Source organism: Condylostylus longicornis, unplaced genomic scaffold (genome assembly GCF_029603195.1).
Source record: "Condylostylus longicornis isolate FDR11 unplaced genomic scaffold, ASM2960319v2 ptg000017l, whole genome shotgun sequence".
Taxonomy (NCBI): Eukaryota; Metazoa; Arthropoda; class Insecta; order Diptera; family Dolichopodidae; genus Condylostylus; species Condylostylus longicornis.
The window spans coordinates 1,662,298-1,677,279 of record NW_026577986.1 but is presented as its reverse complement, the minus strand read 5'-3'; the positions used below and the strand labels follow the sequence as shown (position 1 = coordinate 1,677,279).

The 14,982-nt window shown below is 24.2% G+C and overlaps 1 protein-coding gene across 2 annotated transcripts in view; it reads left to right on the top strand.

Moving 5' to 3' along the window:
- The window catches only part of LOC129606079 (CD63 antigen), a 62,928-nt gene that overhangs the window by 47,079 nt on the left and 867 nt on the right, over positions 1–14,982 (top strand). For both annotated transcript variants that reach the window (XM_055516176.1, XM_055516174.1), the window contains exons 2-4: positions 9,656–10,073; positions 11,277–11,636; positions 12,326–12,547. In XM_055516176.1, the coding sequence (XP_055372151.1) occupies positions 10,011–10,073; positions 11,277–11,636; positions 12,326–12,547 (645 nt within the window). In that variant the 5' untranslated portion in view covers positions 9,656–10,010. The remainder of the gene's footprint in view (positions 1–9,655; positions 10,074–11,276; positions 11,637–12,325; positions 12,548–14,982) is intronic.

Here is a 14,982-nt window from a genome sequence, read left to right as displayed (position 1 = left end):
TGGAAATATTTTGAATTTATTTTTTTTGTATAATAATTGAATAAAATTAATATTTAAAAAGTTAGTGATCCAGAAAATAAGTTATACACAATAATGTAAAATATTGTCGTAATTGTTGTTGCTGTTACTGTTGCTGTCCTTCGAATTCCTTTTTGATTTTTTCCACCTTCTCCACCTTATTTTTTTACTTTTTTTTCTGTTATTTTGATTAAATATATTAAAGCATATTTTTTTTTTAAATAACTACTTTTCTTATTTACATTATGATGACTATGTAAATCATTGTATCTTTAATATAGTAATCATGAGAAAAGCATTATCCTTTCTATGTATAGGGTACATTTTATTTTTATAAAGTTATTTTTATTATTGTTGTTCTTTTGTTGTTGTTGTTGTTGTTGTCTTGTACTATTGTTAACATCTAAATTAAATATACTTATATATAAATAGACATGAATATAACACATAATATATAAAAATATAAAGTGGCAATGCTCCATTAAATCGCACCCTTTTGAAATTTGTAGGTTTAGTTCTTTTATATTCTCCTTTTCTTTCTTCGTCTTGTTTCTTCTTGCACCATATATAAAATATGTAAATCCTTCCCGCATACAATATGATGTAAAAGTTTAATATGTATAGAAAATGTAGGGTAAATTTTGGAGTGTGATAGGTATAGAAGAATAAAATGGATATTCGTTCGTTGTTTTTTTTTTAATATTTAAAAAGAGGATAACAACTTAGTTATGAGTTCGACATATAATCAACCACCTACAAAAACAAAAAAATTAAAGTATGGTATTTTGGTATGGTAAGAAACGGGAGAAGGGGGTAATGTAATGGTTGGTATAAGTATATGTTATATGGTGTGTTAAGAAATAATACAAGAGATGAGATGAGAATAGGACGGAGAAACTGGTAGAAAAAAACAACAACAAGAGCAATAATAATCCAGCAAACAAACAAACATATGCCCTAGATTTTAATTTTTTTTGTAATTTTTTTATTATTATTTTTTCTTACTCACTTAATTTTTTTTTTTTATTTTAATGTAATTTTCGTTTTTTGCATTTTTATTTTTCATTTTATTTTAAATAAGCCAAGGATGCCAGAATTTTTTATTTTTCTCTTTTATTTTTTCTCTATTTTTTTTCTCTCTGTGCATTTCTTTTAAAACTCAAGGATATTGTAAAATGTAACATATTTTTTGGGGAGAAAGTAGAAGGAGGTGGGGTAATTAAACTACCTCATTGGTGGTTGATAATTTGTTTTTACTGTTAAAAATGTATTCGAAAAAAAAAATTGTGTTTTTGGTAAAAAAAAATTTTTTTTTTTCATATTACAAGAGAAGAGTCTTAAAAGGATTTTATGTATGTTTTTTGGTTTTTTTTTTACCAATAAGTGGTAGATGTAAGTAAGTATTACGCGTAAAAATTATATGACTTGAGTGAAAAAAATATAGGTTTCTAGTTAATAGACTCTTCTATATAGAGTAAAGAAAAACGAAAAGTAAATAAAAAATTTAAACAATTTATAAAAATTCCGTGACTCAATTATGAAATTTTTTTTTCTAAAATTCGAAATTAATCAGTTAAAAATAAAATTTGTTATTAGGAGCACAAAAAAGTATGCTAAAATAGATTGGCTTATATTAGGGTAAGCTTGGGAAATGAATTTCAAAATTGGAATCAAAATTTCAAATTGGGAACAGAATTGGAACCCTTCAACAAGAGTAAATACTGTTTCTAAAAGCAATCCACTACATTATTTCAATTAGTTTATTGATATATTTTATTATATACTATATTATATATAAGGCTATTGCATACATTTAGGATGAGTCAAAAAAAAAATCAGTGGAGAGATGACAAAGAAAAACAGTTAATAATAAGTGACAAGCACTCGCTTGCTTTTAAGAAAAATAATTATATTTTTTCATGGCACGATATGATGTTAGTATTAACAGAAGTTTGGAATAGGTTGCAGTTTCGGAAATATAAAAAGCCGAAAATTTAAAATTTTACGAATTTCGAGAGGCGATAACTAAAGAGGGGATCGATTTATAGTCTGACAAAATGAAGTGTTTATTAGTATCTGAAACCTGTTGAAATAATTAGGGTTGGGAAGAAAATAAGTTTCTAGCGACGATTTATTTATATACAAAATTTCAGCTTTTTATCTCAAATAGTGTAGAAGTTTTGTAAACAGACACCCTAACAGATGGACGGAAAAAAGCATTAACTACAAAACATTTTTTTTTCTAAAATTTTTTTTGAAAAAATGCCGTCTAAAATATCCAAGTTTTTATTCCATTAAATCTTGCTATAGAAATTTTTATCATTTTATAGCGTTCACTTAAGCCAAATTTCATTCAAATTCAAATATAAATAAAATTGCCCTTATAACAAAAAAAAAATAAAAATTTAAGGAAATAAAAAAAAAAATTCAAATTTTTTAAATGAAAATTAGATTTTTAAACGTCTAAAGAAAACGAGTCATTTTGCTCAACTATAACCTATAGTTAAATACTCTTATAGAATCTTATAAATTTATAGTAGTGCTACTGCAAAAAAGCTATTTGCATATAATAATATATTGACAGGATGCAAATAATTAAATTATTAGACATTTTGTGTTTAAAAATTAAAATTTTTAAATAAACTCAATTATAGAAATATTTAATAATATGGTTAAATTATAATTCAATCATTTACGGTAACGTTGTTTAAAAAAATAGGAGCCTAGACGCAGGATGTGGCATAAATTAATAATATTACTCTAAATATTTTGATAAGGTACCTCAACTAAGGTATTGCTATTCATATAAACTAAACATTTTTAATATTTACATTATTTTATACAAATTTCAGGGACATGGAAACACAACTATCCTAATAAATTCAGTACACATTCAATTTAATGTACCAACTTTTTGCTTCTAATGGCCATTTTTATCCATTTACTTATGGGACTTTTCGCGAAAACTTCTAGATTAAAAAGTCTAAATTTTAAAATTCGATAATAATTTTATCAAAAAATTTATTCAACTAACTGCACGTTTTTTTCGAGTTAAACATAGCTATTTGAATAATACCCTGTTTACAATTTATAGAACGACATCCTGTGTTTGAAAAGTGAATGTACTCTTTTAAAAAATTTTTATCTACTCCTAGAATGTGAATTTAATTTACTTTATTTTCACTAAAATTTAAATTTTAATTTAACAACTCCAAATATTTTTAAATTTGGTCTGATATTAAGAGAGTGGCAAATCGTCATTGAGAATCAGTCAAATTACTTTTTATAGTTTAATATACTATACGACATAGACAAGATTCGAAATAAGCTGTGAAATTGTTAAGTATCAAATCAATTTATGGATAAAGGAATTGGTACACAAAGACAAAAGAGACAAAAGAGAAAAAACAATTTTCTGTAATGTGTGAAAACACAAAGTAAAATTGGCTCTAATTTGCTTTGTATTTACAAACTTATACACACACACATATTTTCATTTTTTGTCAATACGACCTCATGAACTGTAAAGCTAAATTCTCTAATCCCCTATTTGAAATGATTTTTTACGATGATACTCCGTTATTTCATAATGGTATTAAAATGTTAAAAAAAAAAGAAAGTGGAATTTAAATTGTGTAATTTTTTTTAATACAAATATAAAGGTATTTAGGTCTATTTTTATAAAATTGCAAAAAGTGTCGTTTGATATAAGCTTCTAATTCATACCATTTCCTTCGTTTTCCAAAATTTTAAGGAAAATTTTCTGTCCGTCTGTTTACAAAACACAAAATCTATAAATAAATGTCAGAGTGTCAAATTAATTCCTCAAATTAAACGAGCTCTCAAACCCGTTCTTCTTCATATTGGTAGGAACTTTTCTCTTTTACGCGAGAAATGTTTAATATTTAATTTAATTAAATAAAATTACTTTGTAACTCTGACACATCCTTCGTTGTTGCCCATAAAGTTTTGCAAAATGTAAGATTTTGATCCACTATTGACACTGTAAATAAGCTCTATTGCACTTGTATAATAGAAAAAATATAAAAGAATAACTGTATTTTTAACTTCATGCTTTAATTGAGTTCGTTGGAATTATTGCTCAAAGCTTCATGTTAGTACTCAAAAATTATTACTCCATTATTTCTCCTAAATTTATGCAAAATTATATAGCAATAAAATATTGCTATGTTACATCAATAAAAAGAAACTCTAGATTAATGTTGCTAAATCTAAATGTGCTGTTTTACAAGCCATTACTTTGACCAACTACATTTTTTAAAATATAGACACACACACTCATACAAAGAATTACATTATCAGCTTTTACTTACAATCCTTGTTAATGAGATATCGATGTTCAACGAATAAAAAAAAAACCAGGAATATAGAAAAAAAAATGAGCAACATAAAAAGTAAAATAAGGGAAAGGAAAATATTTAAATTGAATAAATTTGGAATTTATTTGGACAGGAATGACAAAAAAGTAAAATGAAAAAGAAAAAATCAATATTTATTGTGGATAACTATACACTTTATTTTTATTCCTATCAGAGTGAAAATGGTGGTGATAGGATTTCAAGGATTATTTAGAAGGATAATAAAAAAAAAACTTTTATATTGCAGGGAATTTACTCTACACCTTCTTTACAACTTTTTTTTTTCTTTATCCTTGAACTAAAATGTGATTTGTTTCTCGTCTTCGGATTGAATTAAATTTATTGATAAATTTTCCGAGATAAGAATTTTATTCCAACGACAAAATAAAAAAGAAAAACTGAAAAGGAACTGGGATTTGAAGGTGAAGAGGTGATTTTTTTTGGTTTCTTTTAAATCCTTTGGGAGGCTGCACAATTCTGTTTTTTTTTTTATTTTCATTTTTAAATTTAATGCAATCTTTAAATCAAAAAGATAAATGGAAATGGGAGTTGAATTTGGCGTAAATGTATAAAAGAAAAATGTGATGTGAAATAAATTTTAAATGTGATTTTAATTTAAATGAATAACGCGGCGAATTATTTGAACAAACTTAAGATATTTGTTAATTTTGCACTCAAATCTTGAAGGATTTTTTTTGGTGAAATTCACTGTGGAAGATTGGAAATTGAAAATAATATTTAAATTTAATATTATGTTATATAAAGTTTATTGTGTGGTTTTAGATGAGATTTGTGTAAATATTTTCCAAACATGTTATATGTATGTGCTCTTATTTCTTGCACAACCAGATTTATCATTGAAATTGCTTCATATTTTTTAAAATATTTTTATGAACATTTTATTTTAATTACAACAGATTAAATAAATTGAAGAAATACTTTAAATAATTAATTTATTTATTAAAAATAATTCAATAATTTATTAAAATGAATAATATTTGTATAAAAATGTTGCAATAATTAAACGATTAACGCTGAACGTTTATAATGTTAAATGCTGGATGTGACATTTGCACGAATTCAAGACGTAACAATCAAATTTCGTACCAAATTTTTGCTAACTTCTTTAGAAAATATTCCACTCCCAGGGTTTTGAAGTCGTTAATCTGCAACTATTCTTTGTATCTCCAAATATATTATAATATAATAATGCACAAAAGTATAATTTAATTTTATTTTTAAGATTTCGTTTTAGACTGCATGTCAAATATAAAAATTTCTAATAACTAAAGTAATATTTCTCGATTGCATACTTTTAGGATGAAATATATTTTTGTTGCTTCTGAAAATTCTATACTGAATTAATTTCATTAATTTAAAAATCGCATAAATTAATCAAATTTTATAATTCAAAATTTTTTGAGGGCTAAACAAATGATACGAGAAAACTAATTACTTTATTTAACTATAATTATTGTTTAGGTTTATAAAACAAATTTGTAAAATGCACAACAACTTAATTTATTATCTAAATCTTAAAATATTAGATCAAAAATATTTACTTGCAGTTTCGGAAAACTTTTTTCTTTAGGAAAGTTCCAACTTAATGAATACAATATTTTAGTCTGATATCTATAGCCTCTATAAACCTCAACGGTCTCCTAAATAATATAACATCATTATTATCGTTTTGGTTTAACTTCTTAGCCCTTACCTATTATTCTCCTTTAAGAGTTTACTTTCTCACCATACTTTAACTTTTCTTACGAGAGTATTTAAAGAGAGTTTACTTCTTAAGTGAGTATTAAAAGAGAGTCAATTTAGTTATTGAAAACTGAACAAATATTCTTTTAAATTACAAAAAAAAGTTTATAAATAACATACTTTAAGTTTTAAATTAAAACATAACACAATATAGTTTATATTATTGACAAATATAAAGAAAAAAAAACAACTGCTTTTTATCGTCCTTTTTTTGTACCTTGTGCGTCGCGTTGCTTTATTTATCACACATCATTTATAATATATACATTTTGTATCAATCAACATGTTCGAAAATCGAAAAAAAAAACAATTCTTATTGATCGATAAATTTAATGATAAAAACGTGTATGCATGTCTTAGATATAAAATATAATTTTATATAACATAATGCAATGTCTGCACGTATACGTTGGGCACAAGGTGTATAATGTTATTGTGGTTTAAGTAGAAACTTGAATGCTTCAAAATTGTTAAGAATTCTTATATTTTACATTCAGTATTTTCAATGAATTCTGTAACCAATTTTAAAGAGTTTATTTTCACTTTGAGAAAGCATTTGTTTAATTTTAAAACCTTCGTTGCACCAATTCTATACACAATTTTCTAAAATTCTGACTTTATTTTCAGTCTGATTTTATTATTTTTGTGATTGAATGTGTATCCTGTGAATTGCGATTAAATTTGAAATAGCTTGAACACTTTTAATTTGAAATTTATTTTTCATTTAATTCAGCTTTAACTGTAAGAGCACACCTTGTATTCCGAAATATATTGATTAAGTAATTTTCCATATTCCTGTATTTTAATGTGATATGCCAATTTCCCAATCAAATATAGAAGTTTTAAATTAATTATTTATTTTTATCACAAAAATAAAAAAAATTTATTTTCTCAACTACTACATCTACAACAAAAAATCGCGTTGTATACGGGTATACCTGGAAATATCTACAAACAAAATATCATTTAAATTACGGGGTCATATTGTGATAATTGTGTTAAGGTGAAAAATTTTTTTTTGAAGTTCAAGAATTTTTTCATTAAAAAATATTTCTCAAAGAACATTTTGAGAAAATTTCCAAAAGCAATTTCCTTTTTATTTTTCAACTATTTATGTACAATTTATTCTACATACATATATAGAAAATTTCTTTGAAAACTTTGTAAAATATTTTATATATGTTTTGTATAATACTGAAATTTTATTACTCAAATACTGAATTCCACTCTAATTGCATTCAATTTATTTTGGACTGACATTAACAATGCACATATATATATACAAATATTCGTATGCACTTACAATAGATGAAAAAATTGAATTACAAAGTTGCAAAAGTAAAATATTTTTGTTAAAAAATTTTAAAAAGTTCAAAATAAAAAGAAAATTTTTTAGAACAAAATTATCATTTAATAGAATTTTTCTTTTAAAAAACTAAAAGAATTTTGTTGTCAACGTTATACGTGTTTTAAGGGGTGTTGTATTTTTTTTATAGCATTATTCCAATTTTTATATAAAATGTAATTGTAGGTCTCGCACAGGTTGTTTTTTATGATATTTTTTTTATCATCAAATTATTTATTTTATTATCCCGACTTAAAGTGGGCACAATTTAATTTTAAGGTCTTTTACAATTTAAATTAAATTTTAAGGGATTCAGAAAAGTTGTATAATTATTTGTGAGAAAATTCATAATTTGTTATATTGTTAATTTTCATTGTTTAACAGGGTAATCTAGTAGGCGTACATTATTATAAATTGCAACTTAATTTTTAAATTACAGTATATTTACAGTAATCCGTCGAGTAAAGTAATCACGACATAGAAAAATTCCATATAAGTCTCTAAAATTTTTAATATTACTTGCTCACTTTAAATCATTTAAACTATACTAATTCAGCGTTTTTGTAAACCCAAAATTTAAGAGGTAGTTTTTCATATGTCCAGTCGAAATTCATTGCTTTGAGTGATTTCGCTTAAAGTTAAATTTATTACATATAATACACCAAATTTAGTAAAATTTCTGTAAATAAAATACTTAATGTGCTTATGCATTAAAAAGTATTCAATATAAAAAAGGGGTAATACACCCATACATAAGGGACAACGAAATATTGCATCTACTTCTAAATTAAGAGACAGCAATTAAAATGAGGCGAAGAAAAAATTGCAAGCGATTTATTTTAATTAAAATGCAAATTTATTAAACTAGTTTAAATAAATTTTTGTAATTACAAAAATTACAAACAAAATAAAAACCGAATTTTTGATTGCAAAAGTTGGTCCCTAGACAAATAATCTGTTCAGTTTGTAGACAAATCCGGCGCTATGTAACACTGTGTATAAGATTAATTATTAAAAGTTTTACACCTAGTTAAATTTATAATCAATTAGCCTTATACATAGTACATAATATTTTAACTGCACGTTAATTTAATTAAGTATAGTAGATTGAAATTCTTAAAGATTTATTTCATCATAATTCATGAAAGGCGTAATTAAAAACTATATAAGGCTTTCAAATCAAAAAAATATTAAAATATTTCACACTTGATTTGTTAATTCTAAGAAACTACATTATGACCGGCCTTAACACTTGCATATGCTGTGCTTCAAAATAATTATAAAAAAAGGTGAATAGATTATATTTCACGACTCCATAATCTTGTAAAAAGAAAAAAAAAAACACGCAAAATGAATACTTAAAACTTTTACATTTAAATAAATGCAAAAATATCCTAAAATCAACAAGGCTATCAGAAATTTTTCACATATGTAATATTTTTATTTCAACACCATTTTGAAATAATTCTGTCATTCTTTCGTTTATATTTTCATCGAAATTCGTAAAACATAGCAATTCCATTTTTATTTCTTATGTTAATTTTGTATACCACATCCGATTTGAAAAATTATTTCAAATATTTTTAAACATATTGTGTACATAGGTATAAATGTATATACATAATATGTATGACTTTTAAAAGTTCAACATTTCATGTGCTTCTGATGTGATTTGCAAATTTCTTCAAATATATATTGTACTATTTTATAATAGCGGTGCACATCCCTCACCTACTTACTCTATCTACGTTAGCTTTTAAAAAATATTGTCATAATATACTTAAAAATATTTCATTTTCTTAATACCAATCTCACATTTTCCACTCACATATATGAGAAAGTTTTCCTTTTCACGTACATACTCGTATAAGTTCAAAGGTATGATTAACATCAAGGCAGAGAGGCATTCAGTTTCTTGTTTTTTTTTTTTGTGTACCATGTCAAGAGAAAAAAATCAACTTTCTCCATTGCTTTTAAAAAGAAAAACTTCTATATAGATTTTTTTTTTTATTATTGTTTTGCCTTTTAATTTTGTTTTCTTTTTTAAATACATACATAAAAAAAATTTTCATATTCAAGGAAAATTTGCATAAATTCTCATGATTAATTTTTCATTTCTCTTTTTTTTTCTTTCTTTTAAACATTGCAGATAACTAGAACATATTATTATTGTATGCTTATAACTGAAAAGGAGAAGAAAAAAGAGAAGATAAAAGAGGCCATTGTACAGTAGTATTGTATTTATCAAGGAGACGGGAACCCGATTTTAAAACAATAAAAGTTTTAGTGGTGTATAGCAGTAAAAAAAAATCGAAAAAAGCAAATAGAAAAAAGGTGGTTGGTGGTGATTGCGAAAACGATAGTGTTTCGAAACAAAAACAAGAAAAGCTATAAAAAGAAAAATAAAAGATTTATATAAGCAAAGAATTATTGTCTATATCTCTAGACAACAACGAAGAAGACAACCAACAACGACGATAAGAACAAAATAAAATATTATAAAAATGGGTGAAGGCGGCGTAACTTGTGTAAAATACATCATGTTCTTTTGTAATTTATTATTTGCTGTAAGTATATCATATATTATGCATTTTATATATTAAAAATATATATATACATTTGTATGTATTCAAAGATAAAAATATTATTTTTAAATTTGTATTCCTTTACAAATAATATATTGGTGATTGAACTTATTAGCTAACCACGAAACATAAAAATCGTACATATTATAAGAAATACACATGTATAGGTTGTTTAATAATTAAATATGCATTAATTTATATATTACATACAAAATGTCTCATGCAAGTTATACATTTCTCTCACAATTAAATTTATACAATTATTTTCTAATTTTCTCTAAAAATTTTTTCCTATGAATTCTTTTATGTTAACAAGCTTGTCTACTTACTTTTTCTTAAGAATATGCTAAAAAAATTAAATTAATTTTGAGATTTCTAAAGAAATTTGAAAATTAAGAGAGAATAAAGGAGGACAATTTCAAGCGTTTGCAAATAAAAGAAGTGCACAAACGCTTGTCTTACAAAAGCTTGCAATATTTTGTTAAAATTCGTTGATTGTTTACCATTTGTAAGGAAAATTTATAAAACACATACAAAACATTAAACAAGATTTACAAAATGTAATTGAAAAATTTGAATTAAATCACAATTAAATTGCAAAGATTTTAAGACAACAGCCGCCTAATTTTCTGTTCTTTTTGAGTTTTTCTTTAAATTGTGTATAAAGAGCTTATGTATTAAATTTCCAAAAGAGCTTTTGGAAATTTAATACATAAGCTTCGGAAATTTTTGATTAAACTTTCTGTCGACAAAGGAAATTAATCTTTATTATAGATGCGCATACTAAATTGGATTAAACAACAATTAAATTAATTAATAATCGAAAAATAATAAAAAAAAAAATTACAATTTTTTCAAAAATTCTTCAATATATGCGAATATTTAAGGTATTTAATAAAGAAACACCCTGCTTCATATACGATTATAAAAATAAAAATTTTAAAAGAATAAATTAACTAGCATGCATAAAAGAAGTGACATGACCTACTTAAAAGGATTTTACTTTTAACTTAATTCTATGTTATACGCTATAATGCATATTCCCCCATATATATATGCATAATTTACATACATACATAAAATGTTACTTATATAATGTCGTTTATAAAAATTTTAAAAGATTTTTTTTTAACATTTTCTTTTTTTTGTGCCACATTTTTTTTCTTATTTTCTATAATAATTTAGCTAACTGGATTATTAATGTTAACAATTGGAGCTATTGTACAAATAAATTACATACACTATTCAAATTTAATTGGTGATACAATATGGACAGCACCAATTGTATTAATTATTGTTGGTATTGTTGTATTCATAATTGGTTTCTTAGGTTGTTGCGGTGCATGTAAAGAAAATTCATGTATGATATTAACATTTGCATTTTTAATAATTGTTATATTTTTGGCTGAAATTGGTATTGCAATTGCTGGTTATATTAAACATGATGAATTACGTGGTATATTAGAAAATCAATTTAATTATACATTGGTGCATTATAATGAACGTAAAGATTATCAAGATACATGGAAGGTAGCACAAAGTGAAGTAAGTATATATAATTGTTAATTTGTAAGTATTAATAAAATAATTTTTCAATTGCTAGAATTAAACTATACGAAATAGAGTTTGATTTGAGTTCAACTTCCTGATAAAACCATTGCATTCTTATACAGTCTTATTATGGTTTGTCTCATTTATAAAAGAGCTTCAAGACTTAAAAACTTTAAGAGTTAAAAAGCTAATCTGTCGAAGCTTTTTACACGATAGATTCGAGGCTTTGATATGAAAATTTCATACTATCTCTGACTCTATTATTATACAATCGCAAATGATATGTTTATTCTTTTTTCCTATAGCGATAAAATCTATAAAAACGGTTCATATAACTAGTCCCATTTTGTATGTGGGTCAAATGAGCCCGCAATGGCTTCAATGTCGTACAGTAAACTAGATTAATTACTGATTATAATACAAAGAACTCATAAATTGTTTTTTAAATAAATTAGAAATTTCATATAATAAAAGAAATTTTTCCAATTCTCCATAACTCCATTTTCTCCCAATTCAGTGTAATCGTAAAAATGACCAAAATCGAAAACAATCGTAAAATTCCAATTCAATTTTCCAATTAATTATTTTAATGAAATTAAAATTTAATTATTCTAAAGAAAGTTGGAAATTTACTAATAATTGCAATAACATCAATGAGATTAATTTTGTTTTATGTTTTTTAGTTATCATGTTGCGGTATTAATGGACCAAATGACTGGGAAAATATATATCCAAGACGTAATGAATTACCAGCATCATGTTGTACAATGATAAATTTGGAAAAATCAACGGTATGCGATATTGAACATGCTCATAAAGAAGGTTGCTTAAATAAATTATGGATATTATTGGATTCGAAAACAGTTGCTTTAGGTGCTGCTGTGCTAGCAATTGTATTGATTCAGGTATAATTATACTAGAAAATAGAAATAAATTAAAAAATTTTTATTCTATTTTACATTCCTTTTTATAATCCTTTTTAAATTTTCCATCCATCCATTACATATTTATTATATAACAATGTATTTGAATATTTTATTCGAGAACACAAAGAATTTCCTCAAAAATAAATTAAAGTCTTACACATATACATATACCTATTTATTAAAATATCCTTTTGAACTTACATCAAGATATTTGAATTTATAAGAAGGAATCAGAAGAATCAAAAAAAGAATAAAATGCTTTTTTGTTCTTTTGCAATATTGCGTAAAACTTGTATAAGTTTAAGATGAAAAATGTTATATAACAATGACTACGTATAATTTATGTTCTATTAAATGTAAACGTTAATTATTCATCAAAGCATTGTTCTTAGATTGCTGTATATTATAGCACATTATTTTTAAAAAGAAATTCGTATATAGTGTAATAATATTTTATAATGTAATATATGATATGTGATAAAGAGCCGCCTTTCTCTACATTTCATCGCTATATAATGTCTGTGATTTCTTATACAATAGAATAACGCAAATATCTTATGTTTTCTTTTTGTTATCCTTGTTTTTGTTTTTTCTTGCTTATTTATTTAATAATTACCCCTGAATGCTCCCGTTACGTATTTCTTTAAGAATACAAGCAAAAAATATTTTAAGATGTTGCTATTCGTCATAAAATGCTTAGATGATTTTCTTGTACAGAGTATTTCAGAAGCACTCGTATAGCAAATGAGTGAATTTAAAGTAGAAAAAATTGCAATAGAAAAATTTTTGAGATTTTATTTTTTCAATTGTACTGTACAATTGTGGAACTTAATCGCAATTTAAATTATTTTTTTTTTCTTTACATTCATAATTTTATAAACGCATAGTGGTTGAAAATTGAGGTTAAGGTGGCACCGTTTTCAAAAAAAGAAAATGTAAGACAAGAGTTCGCAAAAAGAGGTCATGACTCACGGATTATAAATGTTCTTATAGTAGACGACTTGTAAAAATTTGTTAACTTCCCAAAATATTAACCTTTTCCCTGTATTTTCGATTGGAAAATTTTTAAATTAAATTCCTCTAAGTCTAATATAACAAATATTATTGTGAAAATGTGTTTCCATAATGTAAGGAACAAAATTAAATTTAAAGTAATCTTTCCAGATTCGCTTTTTTTTGTTTTTAACTTGGAAAAACGGGCTTACATTTTGAAAAGTCATATCTTTTTTAGTAACTTTTCTCCACACTCCAGAAAGTGATGCTTTTTCTTGCTATAAGAAAACATTTAAAAGTCTTTATTTTTATTATGAGCCTTCTTTAATAAGTTTCATTAAATATTAACTTCTATAACCTTGTGTATTTTAAGATTCTTAGTCTAAATTTAAAAAGCGAAAATGTATAAAATTAAAATAAATTTATTTTTGTTTGAATTGTCTGCTTGATATTTTACGAACTGTTATATTCGATTATAAAATGGACAAAATTCAATAAATAAATAGACAAGAAAGCAAAGACAACAAAAAATATATCTTTATTTTCGTTCAAGTGGGTACTTGGGGTTACTTCCTATAATATTAGTTTTCAAAAAGAAGTAGGAAAATTAGTGTATTAAAATTAGTTTACACATGAGGAAAGATCCTCCCTTTCGGCTCAAATATACTTTCTCTTCGTTGAAGAATCTTTCATTAAATAAGACATTTGAAGCTAAATATTGTTATAGGACATTAATACTTGTTTAAGTGCATCTCCTACTTCTCTGAAACTTTGAAACAATTCTGAAACACTTGGCTGAAATAAAATAAACAAAGATTTTTAAAATCAACTATAAAGTCAAGCGAAGCTCCTAAGCAGGAAAGTATATATCTGCACAAATTCTACTGTATATTAAGTGTTAAAAATATAATGATAGTTATGAAATATTATTTCTATACCATTACATTATCTATCAAAACAAAAATTTTACCAAAAAAACCTTAACATTTTATGTTAGATTTCCTTTTATTGTTATTTTTAATTTTTAAATATTTTTGAAATCCCATATAAAAAATATTATTTCCACATCATGAATTTTATTATATTTGTATAAATATTATTATGAAATATCAAATACGTAATCATCGGCTTAAAGGGGAAACTGACTATCTTAAAATATTTAAGTTTTCGGAAATCGCAATTTCAAAAATATAAATTCAAAAATTTGTAATAATCAAAATTTTATTTTTTTAGTGATTAATTCGCTAATGAAATTTCGAACACATTCGAAAGGAACGAAATACTTATTGAAAATAAAGTCAAATAAGACAATTTTAGAGATAGTCAATTTCCATTTTAAGCCGATAATATATTGTATGATAATAAAATATTTTTTTTTTTTGCTTGTTTTTTTTTCTTTTAAATTGAATAAAATTAATCAT